Source organism: Capricornis sumatraensis, chromosome 22 (genome assembly GCF_032405125.1).
Source record: "Capricornis sumatraensis isolate serow.1 chromosome 22, serow.2, whole genome shotgun sequence".
NCBI classification, from domain to species: domain Eukaryota; kingdom Metazoa; phylum Chordata; class Mammalia; order Artiodactyla; family Bovidae; genus Capricornis; species Capricornis sumatraensis.
Window position 1 is genome coordinate 21117757 of NC_091090.1, and position 26070 is coordinate 21143826.

At 34.4% G+C, this 26070-nt stretch overlaps 1 protein-coding gene across 2 annotated transcripts in view; it reads left to right on the top strand.

Annotated features, from left to right (window-relative positions):
• UBR2 (ubiquitin protein ligase E3 component n-recognin 2) overlaps positions 1-26070 on the top strand; it is a 103404-nt gene that overhangs the window by 24465 nt on the left and 52869 nt on the right. The window contains exons 3-11 of one of the 2 annotated variants that reach the window (XM_068960925.1): positions 5588-5666; positions 7592-7705; positions 13397-13527; positions 15700-15838; positions 16270-16332; positions 20376-20496; positions 22450-22557; positions 22924-23012; positions 23947-24045. In XM_068960925.1, coding sequence (XP_068817026.1) covers positions 5588-5666; positions 7592-7705; positions 13397-13527; positions 15700-15838; positions 16270-16332; positions 20376-20496; positions 22450-22557; positions 22924-23012; positions 23947-24045 — 943 coding nt within the window. Of the gene's footprint in view, positions 1-5587; positions 5667-7591; positions 7706-13396; positions 13528-15699; positions 15839-16269; positions 16333-20375; positions 20497-22449; positions 22558-22923; positions 23013-23946; positions 24046-24115; positions 24215-26070 lie in introns of both variants that reach the window. The other variant, XM_068960926.1, reaches the window with a different exon arrangement.

The following is a 26070-nucleotide window of genomic DNA, read 5'->3' on the forward strand; positions in this document are numbered from 1 at the left end:
TCTTAAGCAAGTTACTACAGAAAATGGGAAAGTAGTAAAAACTACCTCTTTGTGAGGCTGCTTATCAGCTTGATTTCAAACCCTGATAAATTCAAGGAGATGTTATAAAGCTATTTCCCTCATTCATCTAGATGAAAGAATCCTAAATAAAATATTAAATATCTGAATCCAAGAATATACTAAAAGAGTGATGCATCATGATCAAACAGAATTTAGTTCAGGAATCCAAAGATAGTTCATCTTTAAAATAATTATTAATGTAATTCACCACTTTAATAGTTGAGAAAAGAAAAATGTTTTACTGATTTGAATCAGAAGAGTGTTTTATAAATTTCATTTATTGTTTGTGATTTAATTCTTAGCAAACAAAGAATATATAAGGGAACTTATATTGAGTATTTGTATATTAGATTTCTCTAAGTTTTTTGTTATGGACATTTTCAAGCATAAAGGTAGAGTGAGTGGTCTAATATACCTGAGAGTACTCATTGGTGAGCTTCAGTAATTACCAGTATATGGCAACTCTTTAATCTGTGCACACGTACAGGCTTATACACTTTTTCCTGCCCTGCCAGATTATTTTGAAGAACATTCCAGATAGCATACTTTTTAAAAAAATCAACACTCACTATGTGCCTTTTTTCTCTATAACCATTAATGTCTTAAAATAATTAACACTTAATTCCTTAATATTATCTACTGTGTAGCAGGGTTGAACTTACCTTAATTGATTCATAAATGTGGCTTCAGAGCTCACACATTGCATTTGGCTGTTAATCATTTTTTCTTTTAAACTATAATAGCTCCTTTACTTTTTTTCATTTTTCTGTTTATGTTACTAAGAAACCAGGTCATTTGTCCTGTGGAATTTTCCACATTCTAGGTTTGGCTGATAGTGGCCGCATGATATTGCTTAACATTTTTCTTTTTTCCTGGTCTTTCTTCCAAACAGGTAGTTAGGCTTGGTTAGCTTCTATTATTAGGGAAGGGGGTGGATAATAATTTTATAATCATTGATGCATAACTTCTTTTAATAAACTTCTTATATCTTAACTGACCTGCCCATCAGACACATGCTTACTTATTTATTTTTGGCTGCGCTGGATCTTTATTACTGTGAGTGGATTTTCTCTAGTTGCAGTGAGGAGAGGCTACTCCTCATTGTATTGCGCAGGCTTCTCATTGCGGTGGCTTCTCTTGTTGGAGGGCATGGGCTCTAGAGCAAAAGGGCTTCTGTAGTTGCAGCACACAAGCTGACTAGTTGCAGCGCATGGGCTCCAGGGCGCGGGTTTGGTAGTTGTGACATATGGGCTTAGTTGCTCTGTGGCATGTGGAATAAATCCAACCAGGGATCAAACCTGTGTCCCTTGCCTTGGCTGGTGGATTCTTATCCACTGTGCCACCCCAGGAAAGTCAGAGGCATAACTTCTTATTTCCTCATATCAGGAGGCACTGCTTTTAAGATTGACCAGTAGGTTTAGGTACCTGGCAGATGCAACCATTGTAAAGGTCTCCATCAGCCTTTCATTTATTTCTTTATTTTGCCACATTATGCGGCTTGTGGGATCTTACTTCCCCAACCAGGGATTGAACTCATGCTCTCTGCATTGAAAGCGTGGAATCTTACCGACCAGACTGCCAGGGAATTCCCTCTACCAGCTTTTTTGCCTAATGTTTTAGCAGGCAGTGATGGCTTGCTGCCTGGATCTTTATTTTGTTAGGTGGTCGCAAAACGGTGCAATTCAAATTTATCATCTGTTTTTTGTTTATTAGCTAGTCTTCTATAAAGAAGAAATACAATCCCTCATCAATCCTTTGATTACCCTGAGGCACAGTTTATATAGGAAAGGCAAGATAATTGCTTGGCTCTTTTTAGAAAAGCACTTTCTTACTAAACCTACAGTGAGCATAATACTTAATGAGTGATAATCACTAAGTTTATCACTTTCCAAGTAAACTGATAGTGAATGTAATAAAGAACCTTTAGATGTGTTTAATATCTAAAGCCAAGACAAAGATGCCTACTATTACTGCTGCTGTTTAACATTTTACTCAAAGTCCTTGTCAACAGTATAAGGGAAGAAAAGTAAAAGATATAAATATTGTAAGGAAAAAAATTAAATTGTCATTGTGTACAGACTATATACTCATTTACTTCAGGGGAAAAAAGAATCAGCAAACTATTAAAATTGCTTAAGTTTATCAAGGGTATTAAAAATCGATAGTTTCTTTTCATTATCCTTAACTAGAAAATTAAATGTGTGTCATTGAAACAACAAAACCTAGAAAGTACCTAGATAATTTACTCTTAAAAGGATGCTATTACTCCTGAATTTTATCAATAAATTCCAGGTAATCCATGTCAAAATTTTAGCTGAGTATTTTTGAGGAACTCTGTAAACTTATGTGATTCAGCCTTTTAAAAAGGAGAATAAAAGGGAGTTTATCCTATCAGTTTTTAAGATATTCTACTAAAAGCCATAGTAATACAGTGTGGTTTAGTATAAGAACAAATAGGTCACTCAAACATATTAGAGAACCTCTAATAAGTTCCATATAGACCTAAGTAATGGAACTTAATATGTTTAAAGGTGACACCACAATCAATAGGTAAAAATTAGATTGTTTACTAGATGGTTTCAGACAAAGAAAGCAGCTCATTATCTATGAAGAAATAAAAGTTATCTCTGTTCCCTATTATATGCAAAAGTAGATTCCAGATGGATGAAGCACCTAAATGTGGAAAATACCAAAAGATTTCATGGAAGAAAATTATTTTCTTTAAAAGCCTATATTTTTGTGACCTAGGATTGGGAAAAGAACTTCTAAAAATCTCAAAGCACAAACCAATTTGTGTGTAAATTTAATTGCATCAAAATGGGGAGTTCTGTTTAACAAAGGACCCCATGGGCAAAACTAATACATACGTGACACATGGGAGACAATATTTACAATGTGTAAATGGCCAAGTGATTAATGTTCACTAGACTAAATTATACAGGGAACTCCTGCAAATAAAGAAGATGAAGCAACCCCAGCAGGAAAATGGCCATAGGATATAACCAGGCAGTTTATAGAAAAGGAAATCCTCAAAGCAGTAAGTATGTGAAGAGTTGCTCAAATGTATTAGAAAAATACAAATTAAAATAGTAAAGTATCATTTCATAGGACTTCCCTTGTAGCTCAGTCAGTAAAGAATCTGCCTGCAGTGCAGGAGACCTGGGTTTGATCCCTGGGTTGGGAAGATCCCCTGGAGGAGGGCATGGCAACCCACTCCAGTATTCTTGCCTGAAAAATCTCACGGACAGAGGAGCCTGGTGGGCTGTAGTCCATGGGGTTGCAAAGAGTCGGGCACAACTGAGTGACTAACACTTACTTATCATTTCATATATGTTACACTGGTTGTTGTATAGTTGCTAAGTTGTGTCCTACTCTTTTGTGACCCCCATGAACTGTAACCCACCAAGTTCTTCTGTCCATGGGATTTCCCAGGCAAGAATACTGGAGTGGGTTACCATTTCCTTCTCCAGGGGATCTTCCCAACCCAGGGACTGAACCTGTGTTTCCTGCATTGGCTGGTGGATCCTTTACTGCTGAGCCATCAGGGAAGCCCCTGTTAGGCTTGTACATATAAGCAAACCAGAGAAAAACCCAATGCTAGTGAAGATGCAGGGCTATAAAACCCCTTACACACTGCTGGGAAACATGCAACCACTCTACAGTAGCATGGCACTCAGAATAAAAACTTTATATATGTATATGACCCAGCAGTTCTGCTCTAGAGTTGATTTACCAAAGAAAATCTCAACCAGGTCTTTAGAGAACATTTACAGGGATGTTCATTGCAGCATTCTTTGTGGTAGAAAGGCATTGGAGGTAATCCAGGTATCCGGCACAGGGACAGTATAGAGAAAAAATGCTTTGGAACACTCCATGACATATTATATAGCAATTAGAAGCAGCACATCAAATGTACACATACAGAATGAATGGATTGTGTTGCAGAACTGAAAAAGTAAAGAACAGAATGAGACAGAATGATACATGGGTAAGATTTGCACACATCAAAAATACATGCACTTAGTAAACAAATATTTACTCTATAGCACAGGAAACTATATTCAGTGTCTTTTAATAACCTATAATGGAAAAGAATCTGGAATATATATGTGTATATGTGTATCTGAATCACTTTGCTGTATACCTAATAAAATATTGTAAAACAACTATTTTTAAAAGAATTAAAAAAATTCATGTACTCAAAAACATTTTGCAAGAACATATACAAATAAAGGGCTTCTCTGGTGGGTCAGTAGGTAAAGAATCTGCCTGCAATGCAGGAGACCCGGGTTCAGTCTCAGAGTCGGGAAGATCCCCTGGAGAAGGGAATGGCTAGCCTGGAGAATTCCATGGACAGAGGAGCCTGGCGAGCTACCAGTCCATGGGGTCACAAAGAGTTGGACACAACTGAGCCACTAACATATACAAATAAAGGAGACGATAATAAGGATAGTAGGGTGGTTGCCTCGGAGAAGGCGATGGCACCCTACTCGAGTACTCTTGCCTGGAAAATCCCATGGACAGAGGAGCCTGGTAGGCTGCAGTCCATGGAGTCGCGAAGAGTCGGACATGACTGAGCGACTTCACTTTCACTTTTTACTTTCATGCCTTGGAGAAGGAAATGGCAACTCACTCCAGTGTTCTTGCCTGGAGAATCCCAGGGACGGGGGAGCCTGGTTGCCTGCTGTCTATGGGGTCGCACAGAGTCAGACACGACTGAAGTGACTTAGCAGCAGCAGCAGGGTGGTTGCCTATAAGGATACAGAAACAGGATAAGGGGAAATGTAAAGATTTTCATGACTCCCGACTCATTTCATAGAATCATAGAGATTCTCTTATTTAAAGTATGATATGTAAGTATATCTAATTGACAGTGTGATAAAAGCAAATCAAGTGACAGAGGCTACCACTGTCAACCCATGAACCTTGTGGAATCTTACTCTCCCATCAGGATGTCTTATGAACCATAAATGTTGTGCGACCATCAGATATACAAGTGTAGAGACCCATGTCAGCCCCTATATTGAATGCTTAGTATGTGGTTGCCTTTTAAATTAGTGAAAATTTAAATAGATCTATGTTTAATACTGTCTTCTCGAATCTTGCCTTTGGGGAGTGTACATAGAATCCACTTAGATGACCCTTGGTCTGAATTATCTGTTTGGATAAAGTTACTTGAAATCTCAGGATATATCTTAAGAATGTATAATATGTAAAATCGATTCCATATACATCTGTGTGTTTTAATATAAAATATGATTTCCCCAAATCTTTAGGGAAGATTGCCATTCTGGTAATGTGTGCCCTCTAAGACCCCCTAATGTACATGCAGTATGAGAAACAGTTTCTTCAGCAGACTTTATTGATCAGAGATCTGACAGCTCTTCAGGAGCAGTAACTTTTTTCTTCTTACAGCAGGCTTTTCACTATTCTGGCTCTTCTAAGATAGATTCTAGTTCGAAATACTACATTGTAAAATATACAGTTATTTTATACATTCTGATTTTTTTTTCCTTTAACTTTACAGAGACTGTGCAGTTGATCCAACTTGTGTTTTATGCATGGAGTGCTTTTTGGGAAGTATTCACAGAGACCACCGATATAGGGTTAGTAATATCCAAATGATAACCACACCTAGTATTGAAATTTATACTCAATACATTTTCTTCCTTTTTAAAATTCCAAGATTTAACACTGAAACTGGGGAGAGTGGTTAAGAAATGTGTTATTTAAGTACCGTCAAACATGTGATGGCAGTGTAGAGACAAATTATGAATCCAGATTTCATGGAATACATGGTTTAAGAAAGGCAAGACCGATGTTCCAGTATTGGTTTTCAGCTAGTTTGCTTTGCTGTTTATTTTTAATGTTTATTATCTTTCTAATTCTAGGTTTATAAACCAGGTTATCAAAAATTAGAGAATAAAGGTGAGAGTTAAAATGTGAAAGGGAGACTCTGAAGGGAGAATGACTGAGCAAAATGAGGAAAAGTGACAGGATTATACCTTTAAGAAATATTCTGTTGGTGAACTTCTACAGAACATTGTTTCTTAATGTTAAAGAGGCACCTGCTGTTATACAGTGTAGAAGAGAGCCAACTCCAGAACATAAGGCTAACCAGGTTTTGTTCGTTTCAGTGCTATAATACAAACAGTACTTTTCCAGAAATGAAGTGTGTTTGCTTTTAAATCAGGGCCAGAGAATACATAGGCAGATTAATTGCTAAGCCTGTCCTGGTTCTTCTACTGGAAATTGAAGCCAGAGCAATGAACATTCAAAAATTTAGGGAGCTGTTAGTAGCTGGAATTTCTCACACTAATCTCAAGTAAAATGATAGAGAAGAAATATTGCAGTCATTTTATTAATTCAATTCATTTTATTAATTCAGGACTTTGTCTCCTGTTTGTTTTTATTTACTCTACCAAGTATTGATAATAATCAACTAAAACAGCTGCAAAATTAAATTCATGTTTTTGTATATTCTTTTTATTTTCATAAATCAGCAAGAGAATCCTAGTTTCCTTTAGGTTGTTCTACCTGTCTTTGGTAACCAGAACATGCATAAGAGCTATAGGGTGAAGTTACCATTTTCTATATGCCTGCCGGCTCATGTTTCTTGGTATCTTTGCAGCCCTTAAGAATAACTGTCATTTGTGAGTTTACATTAATTACTTTGTGATATGTAACACATAAATACTTTCCTTGAGTAAAATATGAAAGGCTCTTTCTAAAATTTGCACCTATACCCATGCATAAACTCATAGCATGTTTTCAGAAGCAGAATTTCCAATCTCCTAATTATTAAATAAAAAGTTTTATCTTGCCAGATTCCTTGAATCATTGCTGTATTTTAAGGAAGCAGGAATAATTCTTGACTCCTACAAGTGGTAAAAGGTTTTGTGGCCAGGTGGTATTTCCAAAGTTTTCTTCCTTTTCAAAGAATGCTATTTAGAGAGTTTTAGAAAAGAAAAAATAAATGATTTCTATGGTTTTCATTGGTCACTTCTCTGATACACATGCAGCGCTCTTATAGACTTTTGTAGAAGATAGCAGTTATAGGAATTTTTGTAACTCTTGAATCTGTTATAGTATGTTATAGGCTGGTAGCACAAATACCAGCAGTATATCAGTTTAGCCAAAACCTAGCAAGAAAACCCTTGTGATTTTTACTAATTAGAAACTCATGCAAGTGGACATATTTTACCTCTTTAAAATAGATGTAGCCTTGTTTGGTAGAAACCAATGCAATACTGTAAAGCAATTATTCTTCAATTAAAAATAAATAAAAAATAGATGTTGCTTACTAAACAGTATAAAGTATCTTATTTTATTTTGATATCACTTAAACTAGCCTGTAGGCTTATTTAAAATAAGTTTTAAAACATTGAAAGATTTGACATTTTGATTTTATCCTCCAAAGAAATTAAACAGTTTAGCAATGTTATTTCCTTAGCACTTGATATTCCTATTTATAAGCTGATAGTCCTCAGTAAATACTTATTGACAAGATACTTTACAATTTCTTTTCAAGATGACAACATCAGGAGGTGGAGGTTTCTGTGACTGTGGTGATACTGAAGCTTGGAAAGAGGGTCCTTACTGTCAGAAACATGAACTTAACACCTATGAAACTGAGGAAGAAGAGGTAAAAACATTTTCACAAAATTGTTACTAAGGAAATACTGTTTTAACTATATTTTTGAAATATTTTCAGACCTAGAATTAGGTTGTAATATAGAATTGTATAAGTAAAATAGTCCTCTCACAATAAACTGTCCAAATATACTTGAAAGGCTTTTTTGCATTTTATAGATGCCATACAGTTACTAATAGAACACACTTGAAATTCTAGAAATTTAATTTAATTTGGACTTTTGCATTTGTTTTATTTTAAGCATATATGAGTTTTTTTAAGTCTTCATTTTTTATTAAAAGGATTATTTTTGTATACATGTAGACGAGTTAGCTTTGGAGAAGGCAGTGGCACCCCACTCCAGTACTCTTGCCTGGAAAATCCATGGACGGAGGAGCCTGGTAGGCTGCAGTCCATGGGGTCACTAAGAGTTGAACACGACTGAGTGACTTCACTTTCACTTTTCTCTTTCATGCACTGGAGAAGGAAATGGCAACCCACTCCAGTATTCTTGCCTGGAGAATCCCTGGGACGGGGGAGCCTGGTTGGCTGCCATCTATGGGGTCGCACAGAGTTGGACCCGACTGAAGCAACTTAGCAGCAGACCAATTAGCTTAGTTGATTTTTATTTGTGTTGTGACCAAGACTTTGTAGACTGGATACCTTTCTTTTCTATAGTCATCCATGGCAGCCAGTCCTACTTGTCGTCTCCCAGTAAATCAGTGTTGTTGGATATGTGATGGGACAAACATTGGGATGATAGCTCAGTACAAATTATACTTACTCCAGTAAATAATGTGCTTTCTAAAATTGTCATTGATCCTTCATTGTTTTTCTTTAAATGATATTTAGAATGATTCAGTGGATTCTCACTGAATAAATAACTTCAAACTCTGCTGTTGTGGCAGTTGATATTTGATTTAGGATCTTATTTTAGATTTTAATTTTAAATGGCAGAGAGGTGGGTATATTTAAAGTACTTATGCGTTGTTAGTAAGTAGATCTCATATAGATTTGGGGCAAGTGGACATTACTAGTCCTTCCTCGTGGATATATCTTCCTGGTCTCGAGTATTTTAACAGAATGACCAAAGAACTTACGGTGTAGGACAGTGTCTTTTAAACTGTGTTCCACTGTGTTTTGGATGGATGAAGTTTGTGCAAAATGATTCAGTGCTATAGGAAACATATATTTGTTTGTGTTTCATTTGTTTTGTGTATGTGTTCTGGGATCATCTGCTAAAGAGAGATGCCAAGTGGTCAGGGTTTCCGATTCCTCACTGGCAGTTGGAACAGCTCCATTTTTATCTGTTACATATTGGATTGGGATTCTGTATAAAAATACAAGCAAGGCAAACAAAGATAAATTTGGAAAAGGGGGTTTTCACTTTTGAAAAAAAAGTTGAGAACTAGTATAAAACTTTAGGATTCTGGGAGAAAATATTTACAAATGATATCTGATAAGTGTCTGGTATCTAGAATATATATCTTATAACTCAGCAACAAAAAGACAACACAATTAAAAATGGGCAAAGGACCTGAATAGACATTTCTCCAAAGAAGATATAATACAAATGACCAAGAAACACATGAAAACATGCTCAAGATTATTAGTCATTAGGGAATTGTAAATCAAACCACAGTGAGATACCACTTCACACCCATTAGGATGAACATAATCAAAAAAGTGGTAAATAGATTGGAAAGAATATAGAAAAATTGGAACTCTACAGTGCTAGCGGGAATACGAAATGATTCAGCACTGTGGAAAACAGTTTGGCTATTCCTCAAACGGTAAATATTGCCACATAAGCCTGTAATTTCATTTCTAGGTATATATGCAAAAGAATTAAAAACAAATATTCTGATATGTTCATGCACAAACATGTTAGTAGCAGCATTATTCATAATAGCCAAAAGGTGGAAATAGCCAAAATGTCTCTCAGTGTGTGAATGGATAAACATACAGTGTAATATTACTCAGTTATAAAAAGAAATGAAGTAATGAACTTTCAAAACATCATGAAAGAAGCCAGACACAGAGGGTCATATATTGCATGATTCCATTTACATGAAATATCCAGAAGAGAAATCTGTTTCGAACAGACTGGTGGTTGCCAGGGGATTGGGAAGAGAAGAATGGAGAAAAACTGCTTAATGGGTAAGGGCTTTTGCTCTGAAGTGATAGAAATGTTTTAGAACTAGATACAGCTGATCATGGCTCAATATGAGGTACTAGATACCAGCAGATTATTCACTTTAAGTTTTCTAAGAAAAATTATGAATCTGCTTGCAGTTACTCTGTTGGCTTTATCCTCATACGTTAGTGGGGTAGCTATCAAGTAGTGAAGACAGGTTAATTTCCTAAATTTTCAGAAGATGCTGAGACTTCAGGTGGTCTAGTGGTTACGAATCTACATGCCAGTGTAGGAGACACAGGTTCAGTCCCTGGTCTGGGAAAATTTCACATGCTGTGGAGCAACTAAGCCCGTTAACTGCAACCACTGAGCCCGAGTAGTTGCATGCTGCAACTACTGAAGCCTGAGCAACCTAGAGCCGTGCTCTGCAACAAGAAAAGCCACTGCAATAAGCCCACGCTCACCACAGCTAGACAAAGCCTGTACACAGCAGTGAAGACCCAGTGCAGTAAACATAAATAAATGTTTAAAATTTAATACTGTTGAAAAAAAAAAGAAAATGCCAGCAAGATACCTGCTTGAGTGAAATTATATGGTCCTGCCTGGAGAATATATATTCCAGCAATTTGATAGAGAATCAAATCTCCAGACTCTGCCATTTAATTCCTACTTAAGAATTCAGTTAAGAGAATGAAGTCTTTGAGGAAAGACTAGGAGGTATTAAAAAGATAGCATTCTGTTTAGCATACCTGGTCCCCCCCTCACTAAATTCATACATTATCTCAGTTTTCTATATTTTGTGCTTGAAATGGAAGAAAGCTATGTAATACTTGGAACATGGCTTTTTAGTCTGTCATATAATTGTTTTTATTGAACATAATTTTATTTTTGTTATACATTCAGCCTACATCTTAAGAAAAAGTTGCAAAAATTGGATTATATACTTCTGTTGGGATAGTGTTTAGAACAGCTGTGTAAGATAAATACTACTGTTACCCATATTTTGTAGCTGTGGAAACTTGAATCTTATTTCAAGAAAGTTGTCTGCAATACCCCACACAGTAAGTGCTGGTGCTGGGCTTTAAACCCAGGTATTTCAGACAACTCTGATAGTACATTACACTGATTTTTGGAAACATTTTTTGGCAGTGGAATTTTTTTAAAATAAAGTTTTAATTAAATCCCAATGGTAAAACATAAAATTGGTATTATTAATGAATTTATTTTTTTATAAGTTGGAATGTATATTATTTACTTGTTAGAAAGCCATTCATGATTATTTTGTTTCTAGTTAATTTCTAGTTTTGGTTGGGCAGTGTGGAGAAAGCTCTCATTCATACCTTATTTGCATAAGACAGCAGTTAAACTCTTTTATATTATATGGTTACTTTTTTTCCCCTTCTTTTTTTTTCTATTTGGCTGTGTCACTTGGCTTGCAGGATCTTAGTTTCCCAACCAGGGACTGAACACATGCCCTCAGCAGTAAAAGCTCAGAGTCCCAACTACTGGACCCACCAGTGAATTCTCTTTTTTTTCTTTTGACATTCTAAAAATTCAGACATTATAGAGGTATAGAAATGTATCACAGAAAAGATTAAAGTTCTCCATAATTCCCATGGTCTTCTAAGATAATGGTAGCCTTTTTAGCCTTTTTAACTCACTGACAAAGGCTTGCATCCTCTAATATAAATATCATCAAAACCATTATTAATCATGATAGATAATACAACATAGAATAAGACGGTCATTTATTTTCTCATACTGACTGACTTATGCTGTGATAAGAGCACTTTGAACAGAGGTCTCTTCAAATAGCATTTGATTTCCCACTGTACACATGGATAGACTTGCACAGCCTAGCATCTCTTCACCGCAGAAATGTTTCTTAATCCGTAACCATTTTCCACAAGTTAACATGTGCATGCAAAGATGTCAGAAGAATCTTTATCTGGAGACTGTTTAAAAATATAGATAATCATATATTTTTAAACAGATGTGTATTTCAAATAAGAAACATCTCTGCCAGGCCCTGGGATGTTGTAGAACAGAGTTTGAACACTACTGGCTTGGATTCTCAAGAGGTGGCAGTTGTTTCTAACTCAACACCATTTAATTCTTATAAATCATGTTTATCATAATTCTTCAGTCCTCTAAAATGCCTTGTATTATGGGACATAATTGTAAGAAATGGAATGACTATATGGTGAGATACTATAACCTAGAATACTGAGTTTTGGTTCTACTTTTTATTTTAGTTCTGTGTGAGGTTCATTTTATGATTACTAGCCACTCTTCTGTGAATCTCCAAAAGGTTCCAGTTCCAGTACCTTCTTTATAATAGGTGATTTTACCATGTTAACTTCTAAAGTCTCCATAAGAAATGGTAGCAAACCTGGTAGCAGTATAAAAAAAACTTTTTTTGATGGAACATAGAAAGCATAGGTAGAAAGTTCTGTAAGACTTCGGAACACCTTCTTCTTACTTTACTTTTTCTTACATTCCTTAAGCCCTGCACCCATCTTCTTTAGGAATCTGTCCTTTTTTCTTCATTCTTGTTATTATTCTCCTTCAGTGATTTATATCAGTTCCATTAAGCTGGTCCTTGGTGAGGATGTACAAAAATGTTTCTGTATCCTTAGGTATATTTGCAAGAATGTGCTGGTTCCCATTCCATCATGTTGGAATATATTGATTTTCTTATTGAGAGATGAATATAACGCTTTTAGCCATTAAGCTGAATAACATGTTTATCTTAAATCTAAGCACAAGATAAAGTATTAAGATTAAAGATTGTGTAAAACATTTTGCCAGCCTGACTGAAAGATGCCATGGTAAATTTAGTGTATGTTTATAGTAATACTTTTTTACATTAGCCTCGAAATTTAGTGACTTATTCACTGTTAAGTCTAATGTGTGAAGTTCCGTGTTACATGCATACACAACTTGTCTCACTGAAAGTGAGTGATTCTTAACTGCATCAAGGAGCAGTTTTCTGATCTTGTTGACTTCTCCCCTTTAGAATCCTCAAAATCAGGCTTTCCTTTATACCTGTAAAACTAAATATTGCTTGTCTGTCCTAAGATAACTTTTCTTTGTCCTGGAAATTGGAGATTAGAGAGATATGAAGCTGTAAACATGCTTAAATTTTAAGATCCCATAATGCCATTCCAAAATTTTTGGATTTATTAGCCATTGGCTACTGCTGCTGAGTCGCTTCAGTCGTGTCCGACTCTGTGCGACCCCATAGACGGCAGCCCACCAGGCTCCCCCATCCCTGGGATTCTGCAGGCAAGAACACTGAAGTGGGTTCCCATTTCCTTCTCCAATTAGGCATTGGAGAGCCTTGGAATATTTTGATTCAGAAGATTCAGTAATAGGGATTATTGTGGACAAAATGTTTTAGAAGTTTGATTTGCTGAGCTATAACACATAGGATCAAATTGAAGAGAAATTAACGCTGGAGGATCAGTCAGCCTTTTACAGTAGTATTTTGAGGAGGAAGTCAGAATGGAAAAAATGAGCATTAATGTGTGGTTAACATGGTTGCTTTTTTCTTCTTCTTTCAGGATCCTCTTGTCCATTTATCAGAAGATGTGATAGCAAGAACTTATAACATTTTTGCTATTATGTTTCGATATGCAGTAGAGATACTAACCTGGGAGAAAGAATGTGAATTGCCACCAGATTTAGAGATGATGTAAGTACAACCCATTTATTCTTGGTATTTGCTTATACTCAGTTTTAACCATTTTGATTCTCATTCCTCAAATTAATACAGCTAGGATTGAACATAATCTTTTTTAATTATTAGTTTTCAACAAAATAATAACCTTGATTTTATAGTTTTAAAATATATGTGAGCCATTTAATCAGTAGAGGTTTCTCCCTGTTGGTTGCTTTAGCTGATTTATAGCCATATTTTAGCCACATCAAAGCTGTACCACTGGTTGCAAGCATGGGCATTTTTCTCTTCTTTTTGTGTTAAAGCTGTTAACTTGATAATTCTTTTTGTTTCATCTGTCAGATTTGATTAGGGAATGAGCACTGTGACCTAAGTGAAGTGAGTTTTTTGGTTTGACTAAATGCACAAATTCAGTTTTAACCATTTTGATTCTGAATTTTTTTAAAGTTTATTCTATACTTTGTCCTTCTTTGGGTATACATCTAACATTTTTTTTTATAACCATTTGTTCTTAAATTATTGAGGAGATTGTAAATTTGCAACCAGAGAGCTGGATTCTGCTATAGCTGTATTACGGCTAAGGACTTAACTTTTTTGCATGAATGTGCTTGCCTTGAGCAGCCTTCTCTTTTACTTTTAATTCTAACCAAGCTTGTTGGAATCATACTCATACTCAAAGTTGAATACAAGTGAGAGTTTAAAGGACATTGGTGCTGTATCTTTTTTGCTTTCTCAACAGTGTTCCAAATAATCAGGTTATGGTTTCTGTTTCTTAATGAAATGTTAACATTTCTTTTTGGAAATGTTGAAAATGACTTAGTTAACCTCATAACTTTATCTTCATGTATTTTGAGTTGGGAACCAACTAAGATCTAAATCTAAAATCCAAATTGAGACCCTAGAGAATAGAAAAGTTGTGTTTTTATTTTTCTGTTCCATTGTAAGTTTGGGACCACCAGCATAGAAGGGAAAACAATCTAACTTACTTCTCTTATAATGTTTTCTCATCTTAGTAAATGATGTTTCATCTACCCAGAAACTTGAATCACCCATATATCCACTTAGATTTCGGGTCCAGCAGATTCCCCCTGTATCAAGTTGTTCTACTTTTGTTCATCTGCATTACTATTCTGGTAGTCCAAATTACATTAATTTCATCCTTGGACAGCATGATACCCTTAACCAGACTGCAATAACCACTCTTGTCTCCCTTAGTTCATTCTCCACACTGTAGCCACAGTGAATTTTAAGGCAAATCTAACTATAGCTCTTATTTCACCATTTCAAATCCTGGATTGCTCTTAGGATAGAAAAGTCCAAATGTATTTCAAGGTCTTTAAGATTTCTGCCTCTCTCCAGACTAACCTCCTCCTTCCTCCCAGTGCTCCACCACCCAGTTTACCTTTACCACCTCAGGGTCTTTGCTTTCACTTTTTTCTAGCCCATAGTTTCTCAGCCTTGGCACTGTTGACTTTGGGGGCCAGATATTATGGGTATGACTTGTGCATTGTAGAATTTTTAGCAGCATCCTTGGCTTCTACCCACTGGACATTAGTAGCACTCCTATCCCAGTCATGATGACCAAAAATGTCTCCAGACATTGCCAACTGGTCATCTATGGAGGGCTGAGAAGAATTCCTCCCAGTGAGTACCACTGATAGCCAGTTCTGACTTCAGCTCTCAAGTTACTTCTTTGGCAGTTCCCTGAACTCCCAGACCGGTTTTATCCCACTCTGGCATCCTGTTCTTGATAAAAGCCAGTTCACACAGGTTATATGTATGTATCTTTCACACCAGCTTGATAACATCGTAGAATGTAAGGACCACAGATGACTTCATTACAGATATGTGCCTAGTACCTAGCACATTCCCTAGGACAAAGTGTCTGAAGTGAAAATGTTAGGTGCTCAGTCATGTCCAACTCTTTGTGACCCCACGGACTGTAGCTCTCTAGCCTCCTCTGTCCATGGAATTCTCTAGGCAAGAGTAATGGAGTGGGTTGCCATGCCCTTCTCCAGGGAATCTTCCCAACCCAGAGATTGAACCCTGGGTTCCAATCTGCTGTAGGTAGATTCTTTACCGTCTGAGATACTAGAGAATCCCAGGACAAATTGTTCTCTTAATAAATCATCCTGGAGCAGGGTGATATGCAAATAGATGATGTATAATTAATGTTTTATCCCACAGTGAGAAGAGTGACACCTACTATTGCATGCTGTTTAATGATGAGGTTCATACCTATGAACAAGTTATTTATACTCTTCAAAAAGCTGTTAACTGTACACAAAAAGAAGCCATTGGCTTTGCAACTACAGTAGATCGAGATGTAAGTAATTTCATTACATTAATGTTGCATAATTACACTTTTAATACAGGTACGGTATCCTAGAAAATTAAAAGTGTTTGTCTAGGTTATTTTTTTTTAATTTCATATGAATATGGTCCCAAATATATATTGGCTATAACTGTAGGCTATTGTCAGAAAGTTTAGGTGAAAACATAAATTGCCTTCATTCTACACAGAAGAACAAATGTAGTGTTGTTCAAAGGTATATACTTACTGATGGCTTGAAAATGTTAGGATTGCTTTGAAGGAAAATACTTTACTTTCTAATTAATGAATAAAATAAACATTGTAAATATTAAAAATTGACCAGAGTTGTTATATGCTCATATAACACTGTTTACTGGTTCAAAAGTTATTAATACTGGATATAAATATTTTTGCAAGTTAATCTCAAATGTTTTTATGTACAGGGACGTAGGTCTGTTCGATATGGAGAATTCCAGTATTGTGAACAAGCAAAATCAATAATTGTGGTAAGTAATATAAAAACATGTCTACACTTGTATTTTTTATTAGTATAAAACTAGTCCCACATTTTGGTGTTTATGAACACATTTTTCTGCCTTCATGAAAGCTGACGTCAGCCAAAAATCATGTTTAAGGATACATTAGTTTAACATTGCTTGTTGCTTTACCTAGTTTTTTTTAAGCTTTAAGATTGATATAAAAAAATGAATGTTTAGATGCAATACATATATATTTTTTCTCTCTTCTATTTCTTCATCACAGATGTCTTAGAAAGTTTTTTGCTTTTTGTTTTGCTTTTGATAGGGTTTCATATTACCTTTTTAGGAATTAAATTGGCCTTTAGCACCAAGATTAGAATTCAAGGGAAGTTGTTGGTACCTTATAGCAAGGTATGCTGTATATCCTAATAGCATTTAGTGTATAATACATCTGAAACAAAACTGTTCCCCACATTTAGATTTATTTTTAAAAGTTAGAATTTATTGTTTTTAACTATTCCATGTAACTGCATTTTATGTAAATGTCCTTTTAAAGTATAATTTTATATATTGTAAAATATTTTAAATATGTAGATAAAATATGGAGATAACACAGTAAATGCCTGTGTGCTACATTATATTTTATTTTCTTCGTGCTTATTTTAAATAAATAAAATAGTACAGAGGCCCTTGTATTGTCTCTTCTAAACCCCATTCCCCTTCCTCTTTCGCTAGAGATAACTACTTTTGTTAATTAATTTTTCATTTCCACACACGCCTTTATACTTTTATCTGCTAAATACCTATCAATATTATATGCATTGATTTGGAGGTCTTTAAACATTATGTAACAAGATTCATACTGAATGTATTATATTGTAACTTGGCTTTTCATTTCAGAGTTATTTCTAGATTTATCAGTGTTGATACATGTATGGTATAAAGTATTCCACTGATGACTATACCATCAATGGTGACTTGTCTTTCCCTGTCAGTGTTGTTTCTAGATTTATCTGTTTTGATATATGTATCTGTAAAGTATTCCATTGATGATTATACTATAATTTTACATTCTCCTGTTGATGGAGAGTTTGGATATTTCCAATTTTTTCTATGACTGTCAGTCCTGCTATGGACGTTCTTTTGGTCCTCTTGTGGCATAGAAGCAAAAGTTTCTCTAGTGTATATACCAAGAAATGGAATTGTCAAGTTGTTAAGTTATAAGCATTTTCAGCCATACTAGATTTTGCCAAGTTAATCTCCAAAATAGTGGTACCCAATATACATTCCAGCCAGCAGTGAAGTAGAGTTCCCATGTCTCTACCACTTTGTCAGAACTTTATATTGTCAAATTAAAAAATTTTGCCAACCTGCTGTGTATGTATGGCATCTCATCTGTTAAATTCGCACTGCCTCGATTACTGAGTATCTTATTTCATATTTAATGTATTGGTCATTTAAGTTTTCTGTAAATTTCTTGTTCATACCTTTTACCCATTTTTTTATTAAGTTATTTGTCTTTTTCTTACTCATTCGTAGGGGTTCCTTACATAATCTGACTCCTGATCTTTTGTTGCAGTATCTTTTCCTGACATACAACTTTATATCTTATTTGTGATGCCTCTCCTTGAGCAAAAGCTTTAATTTTAATGTAGTAAACTATATTTTTCTGTTAATGAATTTGTGTCTTACTTTAAAAATTCTTGTTATCTGGACATACTCAATTTAATAATGCATTAGAAACAATACTGTGGTAGAACATTCCCATTCTTAGAAACTATATACTGAAGTTTTAGGAATAAGAGGACATGATCTATATGAGTTACCTTCTGTGGTTCTCTTTTGTTTGTGTGTGGAAAAAGATAATGTGTAAGTGATAAAGCAATCAGGATAGAATTTTACAGGTAATTTTACAGAATCCGGGTAAAGGAGATGACTTTTTTTCCCTTTAATTTGTTGTCTATAATAGTATTATTTCAGTTTTTCCTTAAAAAATAAGTATTTGTAGTCTCTGGTAATGTCTGCATAGATATGGCAATACTGTTTACATAATATAGAATAGAAAGTCCAGAAATAGATACTAGGATGAGGAAAATCTAGGACAAAGATATATTCTAAGGGAGGAGGAGAGCTTCTTAACCAAGACTAGAACCCCAGGAGTTAAAAAGAATACATTTTTTTGACTACATAAAAAATTTGTGTAGCAGAATATTATTAAAAATGTCAGTAAATTTAGGAAAATTATTTCTGACACACAGGATAGACATTTAATGTTTATGATGAACAGAGCACTCATAGATTATCAGGTAGGGAGCAAACAACAGAATAGAAAAATGGACATGGGGTTTGGAAAGACAACCACAGCAGAGATAATCTCAATGGTATAAATATATGCAAAAAGAGACTCAAACTCACTAGTAATTAGCAAAATGACAGGGAGATTTCATACCCAACAGATGGAGAAATTAGAGTGATAAAGTACCTTGCAGGCAGAGATGCATTAATTACTACCATGTATTTGGAAAACAATCTAGTAGCATGTATTAAAATGTTGCCTCTCCTAGAAATTTATCCCATAAAAATACAAGCACCAGTTAGTGTGTGTACAAAGATGTTCAGTACTACCTTTGTTGTAGTCAGAGAAGATTGAAACAGAGAGAATATGAATACCCTTCTCTAGAGAATGTTTAAATAAATCCACACCATAGTATATGATGAGTCATTAAGCACCCCCCAAAAAAAAAATCTATTAACACAAAGATGCAAAAGAGTATGGTAATATTCCATTTTTTTGGAAATCAAATAAAAGTCTTTATAACTGTGTACATATATGATATATATAGGTGGATAAAATATGCAAAGGTATACTGTGCTAAAGTGGTTTATGGAGATGGGATGAGATGGGTAAAGAGATGATTCAAAAGGAAAAGGGGGGAAAACATGTTAAATGAAAAGTTTTGATAGATTTAAATACATTTCTCCAAAGAAGATACGCAGATTGGCAAAGAACATGGAAACATGGTCAGTATTACTAATTATTAGGGGAATGCAAGTAAAAACCACAATAAGATAGCACCTCATATGCATTAGGATGGCTATTATAAACAACAACAGAAAATCACAGGTATTGGCAAAGATATAGAGAAATTGGAACCCTTGTGTGCTACTGGTGGGAGTGTAAAATGGTGCAAACACTCTGGAAAACAGTATGGTGCTTCCTCTAAAAATTAAAAATAGAATTACCATATGATCCAACAGTTTTGCTTCTGATTATGTACAAAGAAGAATTGAAAGCAGAGTCTCATGTTCATAACAGCATTATTCAGTTGACAAAAAGTGTCTATCAATTCATCCACTGATAGACACTTAAGGAGCAATTTAACTGTATGAATGGTTAAACAATTTATATAAATACAGTAGAATTTTATCCAGCCTTTAAAAGGAAGAAAATTCTGGTACACACTACAGTGTAGGTGAACCTTGAGGACATTATGCTAAGTGAAATGAGGAGTCACAAGAAGGTAATGTATGGTTCTGTTTGTATGAGGTACCAGAGTGGGTACAGAGTTTCAGTTTTGCAAGATGAAGAGTTCTGGAAATCAGTTGCACACCAGTGTGTCCTTTGCACCACAGAACTGCATACTTAAAAATGGTTAAGCTGGAAAGTGTTGTGTGTTTACTATAATTTTTTTAAAAGTATTGATAACATCACATTTGTGCAGTGAAGTAAATTATTCAAATTAGTGTAATTACAGTAAGAAATTAGTTTAAAAACATACAGCCAGTTTAACACTTAAATAATTTGTAATTGATGGGGCACATTTTCAGACATAAGACCAAGAATTCAGATTAAAACTGTAACTTCTTACTTTTTTGTAAGAATCCTAGGATTCCTTCTAGAAAATTAGAATCTGAATAAAGCAACCCAAGTCTTGTTTTTCTTACACACATTCATGAATAACTCACCTATAATGATGAGAGTGTAGTTATATTAAACAAAAATTTGACTTATTTTCTATAAAATAGCCTTTTTAAGTTTGTTTGTTTTCATCCTGTCATTTCTTTTTAAGAGAAATACCAGTAGACAGACAAAGCCACTCAAAGTTCAAGTTATGCATTCGTCTATTGTTGCACATCAGAATTTTGGTTTGAAACTTTTGTCTTGGCTGGGAAGTATTATTGGATATTCAGGTAGGTCCATAAAACCTTTTACAAATTGACTTAAAAATGAGTTCATATGCTCTAGCAAAACTATTTTGGAAAAGTAACAAATGGAATCAGGTGTTCTGGTTTTCTTTTTTTTCTTTGCTTTAGTTTCATGGTTTAAAATACCATCTCAGAATATCTTTATATACACAAAAAAATATTTCCCAAATTTTGATCTATGGGATCTTTTTCATATACATTCATTTATGTATTTTCATACATAAATAAAAGATATTTATTTATCTTCAAATAAATAAAGGGAACAGTGGATTAAACAATTGTAAATGATTTTAATATGCTAATGAATCTAAATCTTACCAACTTTATAAAAGAACATATTTTTAATGGAGCATCCTGTGGAATTCTTTCCCACAAAGCAAGCTAGAAAAAGCTACTGTAAATAGAACCTCAATGGTTAATTGTTTAAAGGATATCTTTGTTTTGATTTCTACAATTCGTGTTTACTGATAATTTGCAACCCTGGAAATATGCAAATTTGAAGTTACTGTGTATTTGAGTTTTTGTTTTTCCACAGTCTACAGATTAGATAATCTTTTAAAAGTACTGGTAATAATTAAGAGCCTTCATGTCCAATGCCAAAAATACAAGTTTGTTGTGTAACATTGAAGAATAAACTAGGAATACATCTAAGCTGTCTGTCCTACATTTCTGCAGGCAAGGGATGTGCTTTGAATAGATATTACAATGTTTGCTATAAAAAAAATTTCTAAAACATTTGTATTAAGAAGCTATTAGACAATGTATGGCAAAACCAATACAGTATTGTAAATTAAAATAAAGGGGAAAAAAATTAAAAAAAAGAAGCTATTAGAAAGAGTATTGCCAACTGTGAACTGACAGGTGAAAATCGGGAGGTGTGGAAATTTAGTAGAACATGTTTGCTTGCCTTTTATATGTCTTTCCAATTAGTTTTCTTAACCTTTTTTAACTTTGCTGTTTTCCATTGGGTATCTATCTGAATGCCAAGTACTGTGCTACAGAATTAATAAATAGTGTCATGGAAACAGTTTTCTGCTAAAAATTTTCTTTGAGAAAATTTATCATCAACAATTTAAAGACCTTATCATCTATTATTTAATATGTATATAAGATTTTCTCTGTAGCCTTCTAAAAAATTTGTTTGGTAGCTCTTTTAATTAAATTTTAAAAGAAGTTTCAGATTATTTTGCATGATTGTAGATGACTAAAAACAGTGATTTTAAATATAAAATATGAAACTGGAAGGTATTAAAGTTCTAGTTTTGTTAATGCTTACATTAATATTTGAAGGTTTTTTTTTTTTTTTAGTTTAGCATTTAGAATATGTAGGAATTTGCCTTCCAAAGCCTCTCATATAGTGGGTATACATAAGTATATATTTTTGTATTTTTCTTTAATGAACATTTTGCATAATAACAATAAAATGGACTGGTATATATAAAGTACAGAGCATGTATTCTTTTAAATGGTAGCATAATTTCATATTATACCTATCTTCTGTTATCATAGGATATATAATTTTACTAATATATAATTTTTTAACTAATATATAATTTTACTAATACCTGGTTTAATTACCATAGATGCTAGAAAACTATGTTTACTTCAGTGGCTTTTGGATTCTTTGTTTAAATTGTTTAAGCATAAAAGATCATTGCCATTCTGATAGACAAATGTTTTGGTATTCTGGAATAAAAATTGGTATATAATGCAAGATTTGGAATTTTTCTCCATTTTGTGAAAATGTTAATAAAATAGTTAATATAGTTACTTTTTCTGAATAAATTTGACCTTTTATTTTTTATTTTTATTTTTTAAATTTGACCTTTTAAAGGCAAGTAAAAACTCTATAGTAAGTCCGTTTGAACATTTTTACTAATATGTTATTTTAATATTTGAAGTTAACTATTTCTTGACTATTTTTCTTTCTGTTTTAAGATGGCCTTCGCCGAATTTTATGTCAAGTTGGTTTACAAGAAGGGCCAGATGGTGAAAACTCTTCTCTAGTGGATAGATTGATGCTTAGTGATTCCAAATTGTGGAAAGGTAAGTATCTTAACTATTGTAAGGTATAGGGGAACTTTCATAGGTAATTGGGATATTTAAGTTTCTTTTTCATTTGAGGAAATATTTAATAAATATGTTTATGGTTTTTCGAATTAGCTCATGCAGTCTTATTCTTTGGGGAGAAAACAGATTTGAGGATCCATGACTCAAATAACCTTTGTTTTGTTGGAAGAATACATTTAGAAAAACTGATTTTTAAAGAACAGGTTTCACATGTTTTAAGGAATACATGTAGAGTTTTGCGCTTGAGACTTAAAAATACAATTGATCATATGAAAACTTTGAAAATGTAATTTTTGGCTTGTTTGGTATATCATCATGTTACATCTGCTCTTTTTTTAAAAGGTGCTAGGAGTGTGTATCATCAGTTGTTCATGAGCAGTCTACTTATGGATTTGAAATACAAGAAACTGTTTGCTGTTAGATTTGCAAAGGTAAGTAGTTTCTCACTTTTGAAGAGTAATAAAATAGATTATATACAGAATAGCTGTAGTCCATAATTATATCCAGCATTTGTAAAATTAATAGCTAATAGCAATGTGTCATTGTTAATTTTAAATTCTAAGAAACTTCATAAATTATCTTTTTAGCTTTTATCAATAGAATAAAAGTCTAGCAGTGAGGTTTTTCATGTTTATAACCTGCCATGATAATATGAATATCCATCTATGCAGTGTCTATGACATGAAGTGATAAATGGAAACTTTAAACCTATGCCATTCTGAATTATGATATTATTCCTATTAAAGTTTGTGTAGGAAAAGATAATCTTAGTTGAAACGACATGTGTATATGGATGTGATTTAAAAATCATGAACTCTAGGTTGTTGATATCATTGAATTATGTTCTTCTCCCTTAAGCTAACTGCTTGGTTATTTTTATTCACCTGAATTAGGGATTATTAACAAAGGAAACATATAAGAATCATTTGAGGAGCTCTTTCAAAATATACATGTTTGTGTTTTCCACTCTCAAACCTGCTAAAGAGAATTAACCAAGAATAGGGTCCAATCATGTGTACTTTGAAAGAGCCATCAGGTGACTATGATAGGCATCCAGAAGTAATGAAGGTCTGATTTCATCAGAGACAGTGTAAAGCTACTGTGATTTAGCTCCACCTGAGTTCAATGACAGCCCAGGATTTTAATAGCTGTTACTCCTATGTGAGCTCATAAACTGCCATTGTGCTCAAGAAGATTGAATAGTGCATCAGTGTTTTTACAGATTAGTATATTGGTAGTTGGTAGAAATCATTCCAGTTTTTCTCATAGCACATCTTATTGACTCCTCCAGCACTGATTTTTCATTATAATCCTTAAACATTTGGTCATTGTGGATTAGAGGTGAATCTCCCCCTTGTTGTTTAGAATTACCAGCAGTTGCAGAGAGATTTTATGGAGGATGATCACGAGCGAGCAGTGTCCGTGACTGCTCTGTCTGTCCAGTTCTTCACCGCACCTACTCTGGTGAGTAGTGCTTGCCTCTTCTTTGTCACTGATAGCTGGCACTCCTTGCCTTTTTTTGCCTTCTTAATAGAACTATGAGCGTTTGCAGAGTGATTATGTGACAGATGACCACGACAGAGAGTTTTCAATCGCAGACTTCTCGGTTCAGATTTTCACAGTCCCTTCACTTGTAAGTACTAAAAGACGAAGAAGAACTTTCTTGTTTTCCACTAGAAGGAGTAAAGCCTTAAAATAATAGAGAACTGAGATCTGTATATTTCTGAATAGAAAAATATTTTATTAATGGGTGATAAGACTTCAGATGCCTTGTATACCAGAAGATATAACTTTGAATGTGTAATCTGGAGGGGGAAAGTTATTTGAACTCAATCTGTACTTTCTCATAGTACTTCCTTGAGGTTTTGAACTGACAAGTTAATTAAACTCATTAGTTTAACAAGTTTATCCATTAGAAACAGCATATTGTGCAAATTCCTTGACTGTCCAGTGGTTAGAACTCAGTGCGTTTGCCGGCTCCTGGGTTCAGTCCCTGGTTGGGGAACTAGAATCTCACAAACGACGCAGTGTGGCCAAAAAAGAAAGACAGGAAGGAAGAAACAGCCCATTGTATATAATCTCACATTTTGAAAAGCCTCCTTTTCCACCCTAAGGGAAGGGATTACTAAGGCAATTGAATCATGATGATTCGGTTATCTTGTACTAAGTTTCACTAGTTGTTCCAGCAGGCATCCTTATGTTTTCATAATATTGAAAAATTAATATTTAACTCATTTAACAAAACTTTGAGCACCTATTATTTATTTAGTTCTGTGCTTTGGGAATGAAACGATGAACAAAAACAGACATAGTCTTTGCCCTCATGAAACTTACTGTAGAGGGAAAGACACATAAATGGTTAATTAAAGCTATAATAAAAACTCTGAAGAATTTGGTTGTTTTGAGAGAATAGTAAAAAGATCTGACCTTTTTCCAGTTTGGAAGAGGATTCTATGTAGCTTTATGCAGGCTCATGAAGGAAAATCTATTCAGAGGAACCAGCACTTGAGAAAACCCTGAAGTAGGTACATTCCTATAAAGGGAATAGAAGGAAAGAAGTGCAGTCGAACATCCTTGAACATGGAATAAAATGAGACCAGAAACATAGGCAAGGACCTAACTGTATGGAGTTAAGAGTATGCTGCTGCTGCTGCTGCTGCTAAGTCGCTTCAGTCGTGTCTGACTCTCTGTGACCCCATAGACGGCAGCCTACCAGGCTCCGCCATCCCTGGGATTCTCCAGGCCAGAATACTGGAGTGGGGTGCCATTGCCTTCTCTGTAAGAGTATGCTACACTTATTTTATTAATAAGGTGTCTGTTCCAGCTTCTTTTTTTAATGACTGTTTTTCCTCAGATACTTTTATATTCAAAGGTGTATTCTAACACAGCTGAAGCTATCTGAAGTCTATTTACCCACTAATGAGATGTTTTGGTCCAAATTAAGGATTTTTATTTTTATCTTAAGAGCATTGGAAGGCATTGAAGAGTTTGAAGTGGCACTTACATCATCACATTTGTGATTTTTAAAAGATGAAGTTTTTTGTAATTTGGAGAATAAATTTGCTGCGGCAGTAGTGGTTGTGGGGAGCCTGTTAGGGATTGTGGCAAAGGGTATAGAAGTTGTGAGAGAGATGTAAGTAGTGAAATCTACTAAACAACCACACTTTGGGTTTCAGGGATATTGGGTTTGGTGAGTCGTTGATTATTGGGTTTGAGGGGAAAACGTGAAGGTGATTCTTGGGTTTTTGATTGTAACCAAGTAGATTTCTCTGCCACTTGCATAGCAAGTTTTGGAGAATGAGTAGAACTTGTAAAGAGGGCAAGTATTGCTTTCAGTTTAGTCAGCAGTAAGTTTGAGAAGCTTCTGAGACAGTCCCATGTGTAATCAAACCTGCATTTCTCCCTCATTGATCCTTTTGTCCATTTCCATGCCAGTGCTCAGTTGGAATAATTTTAGCTTAATATTCCATTTTAATATTTTATTGAGCT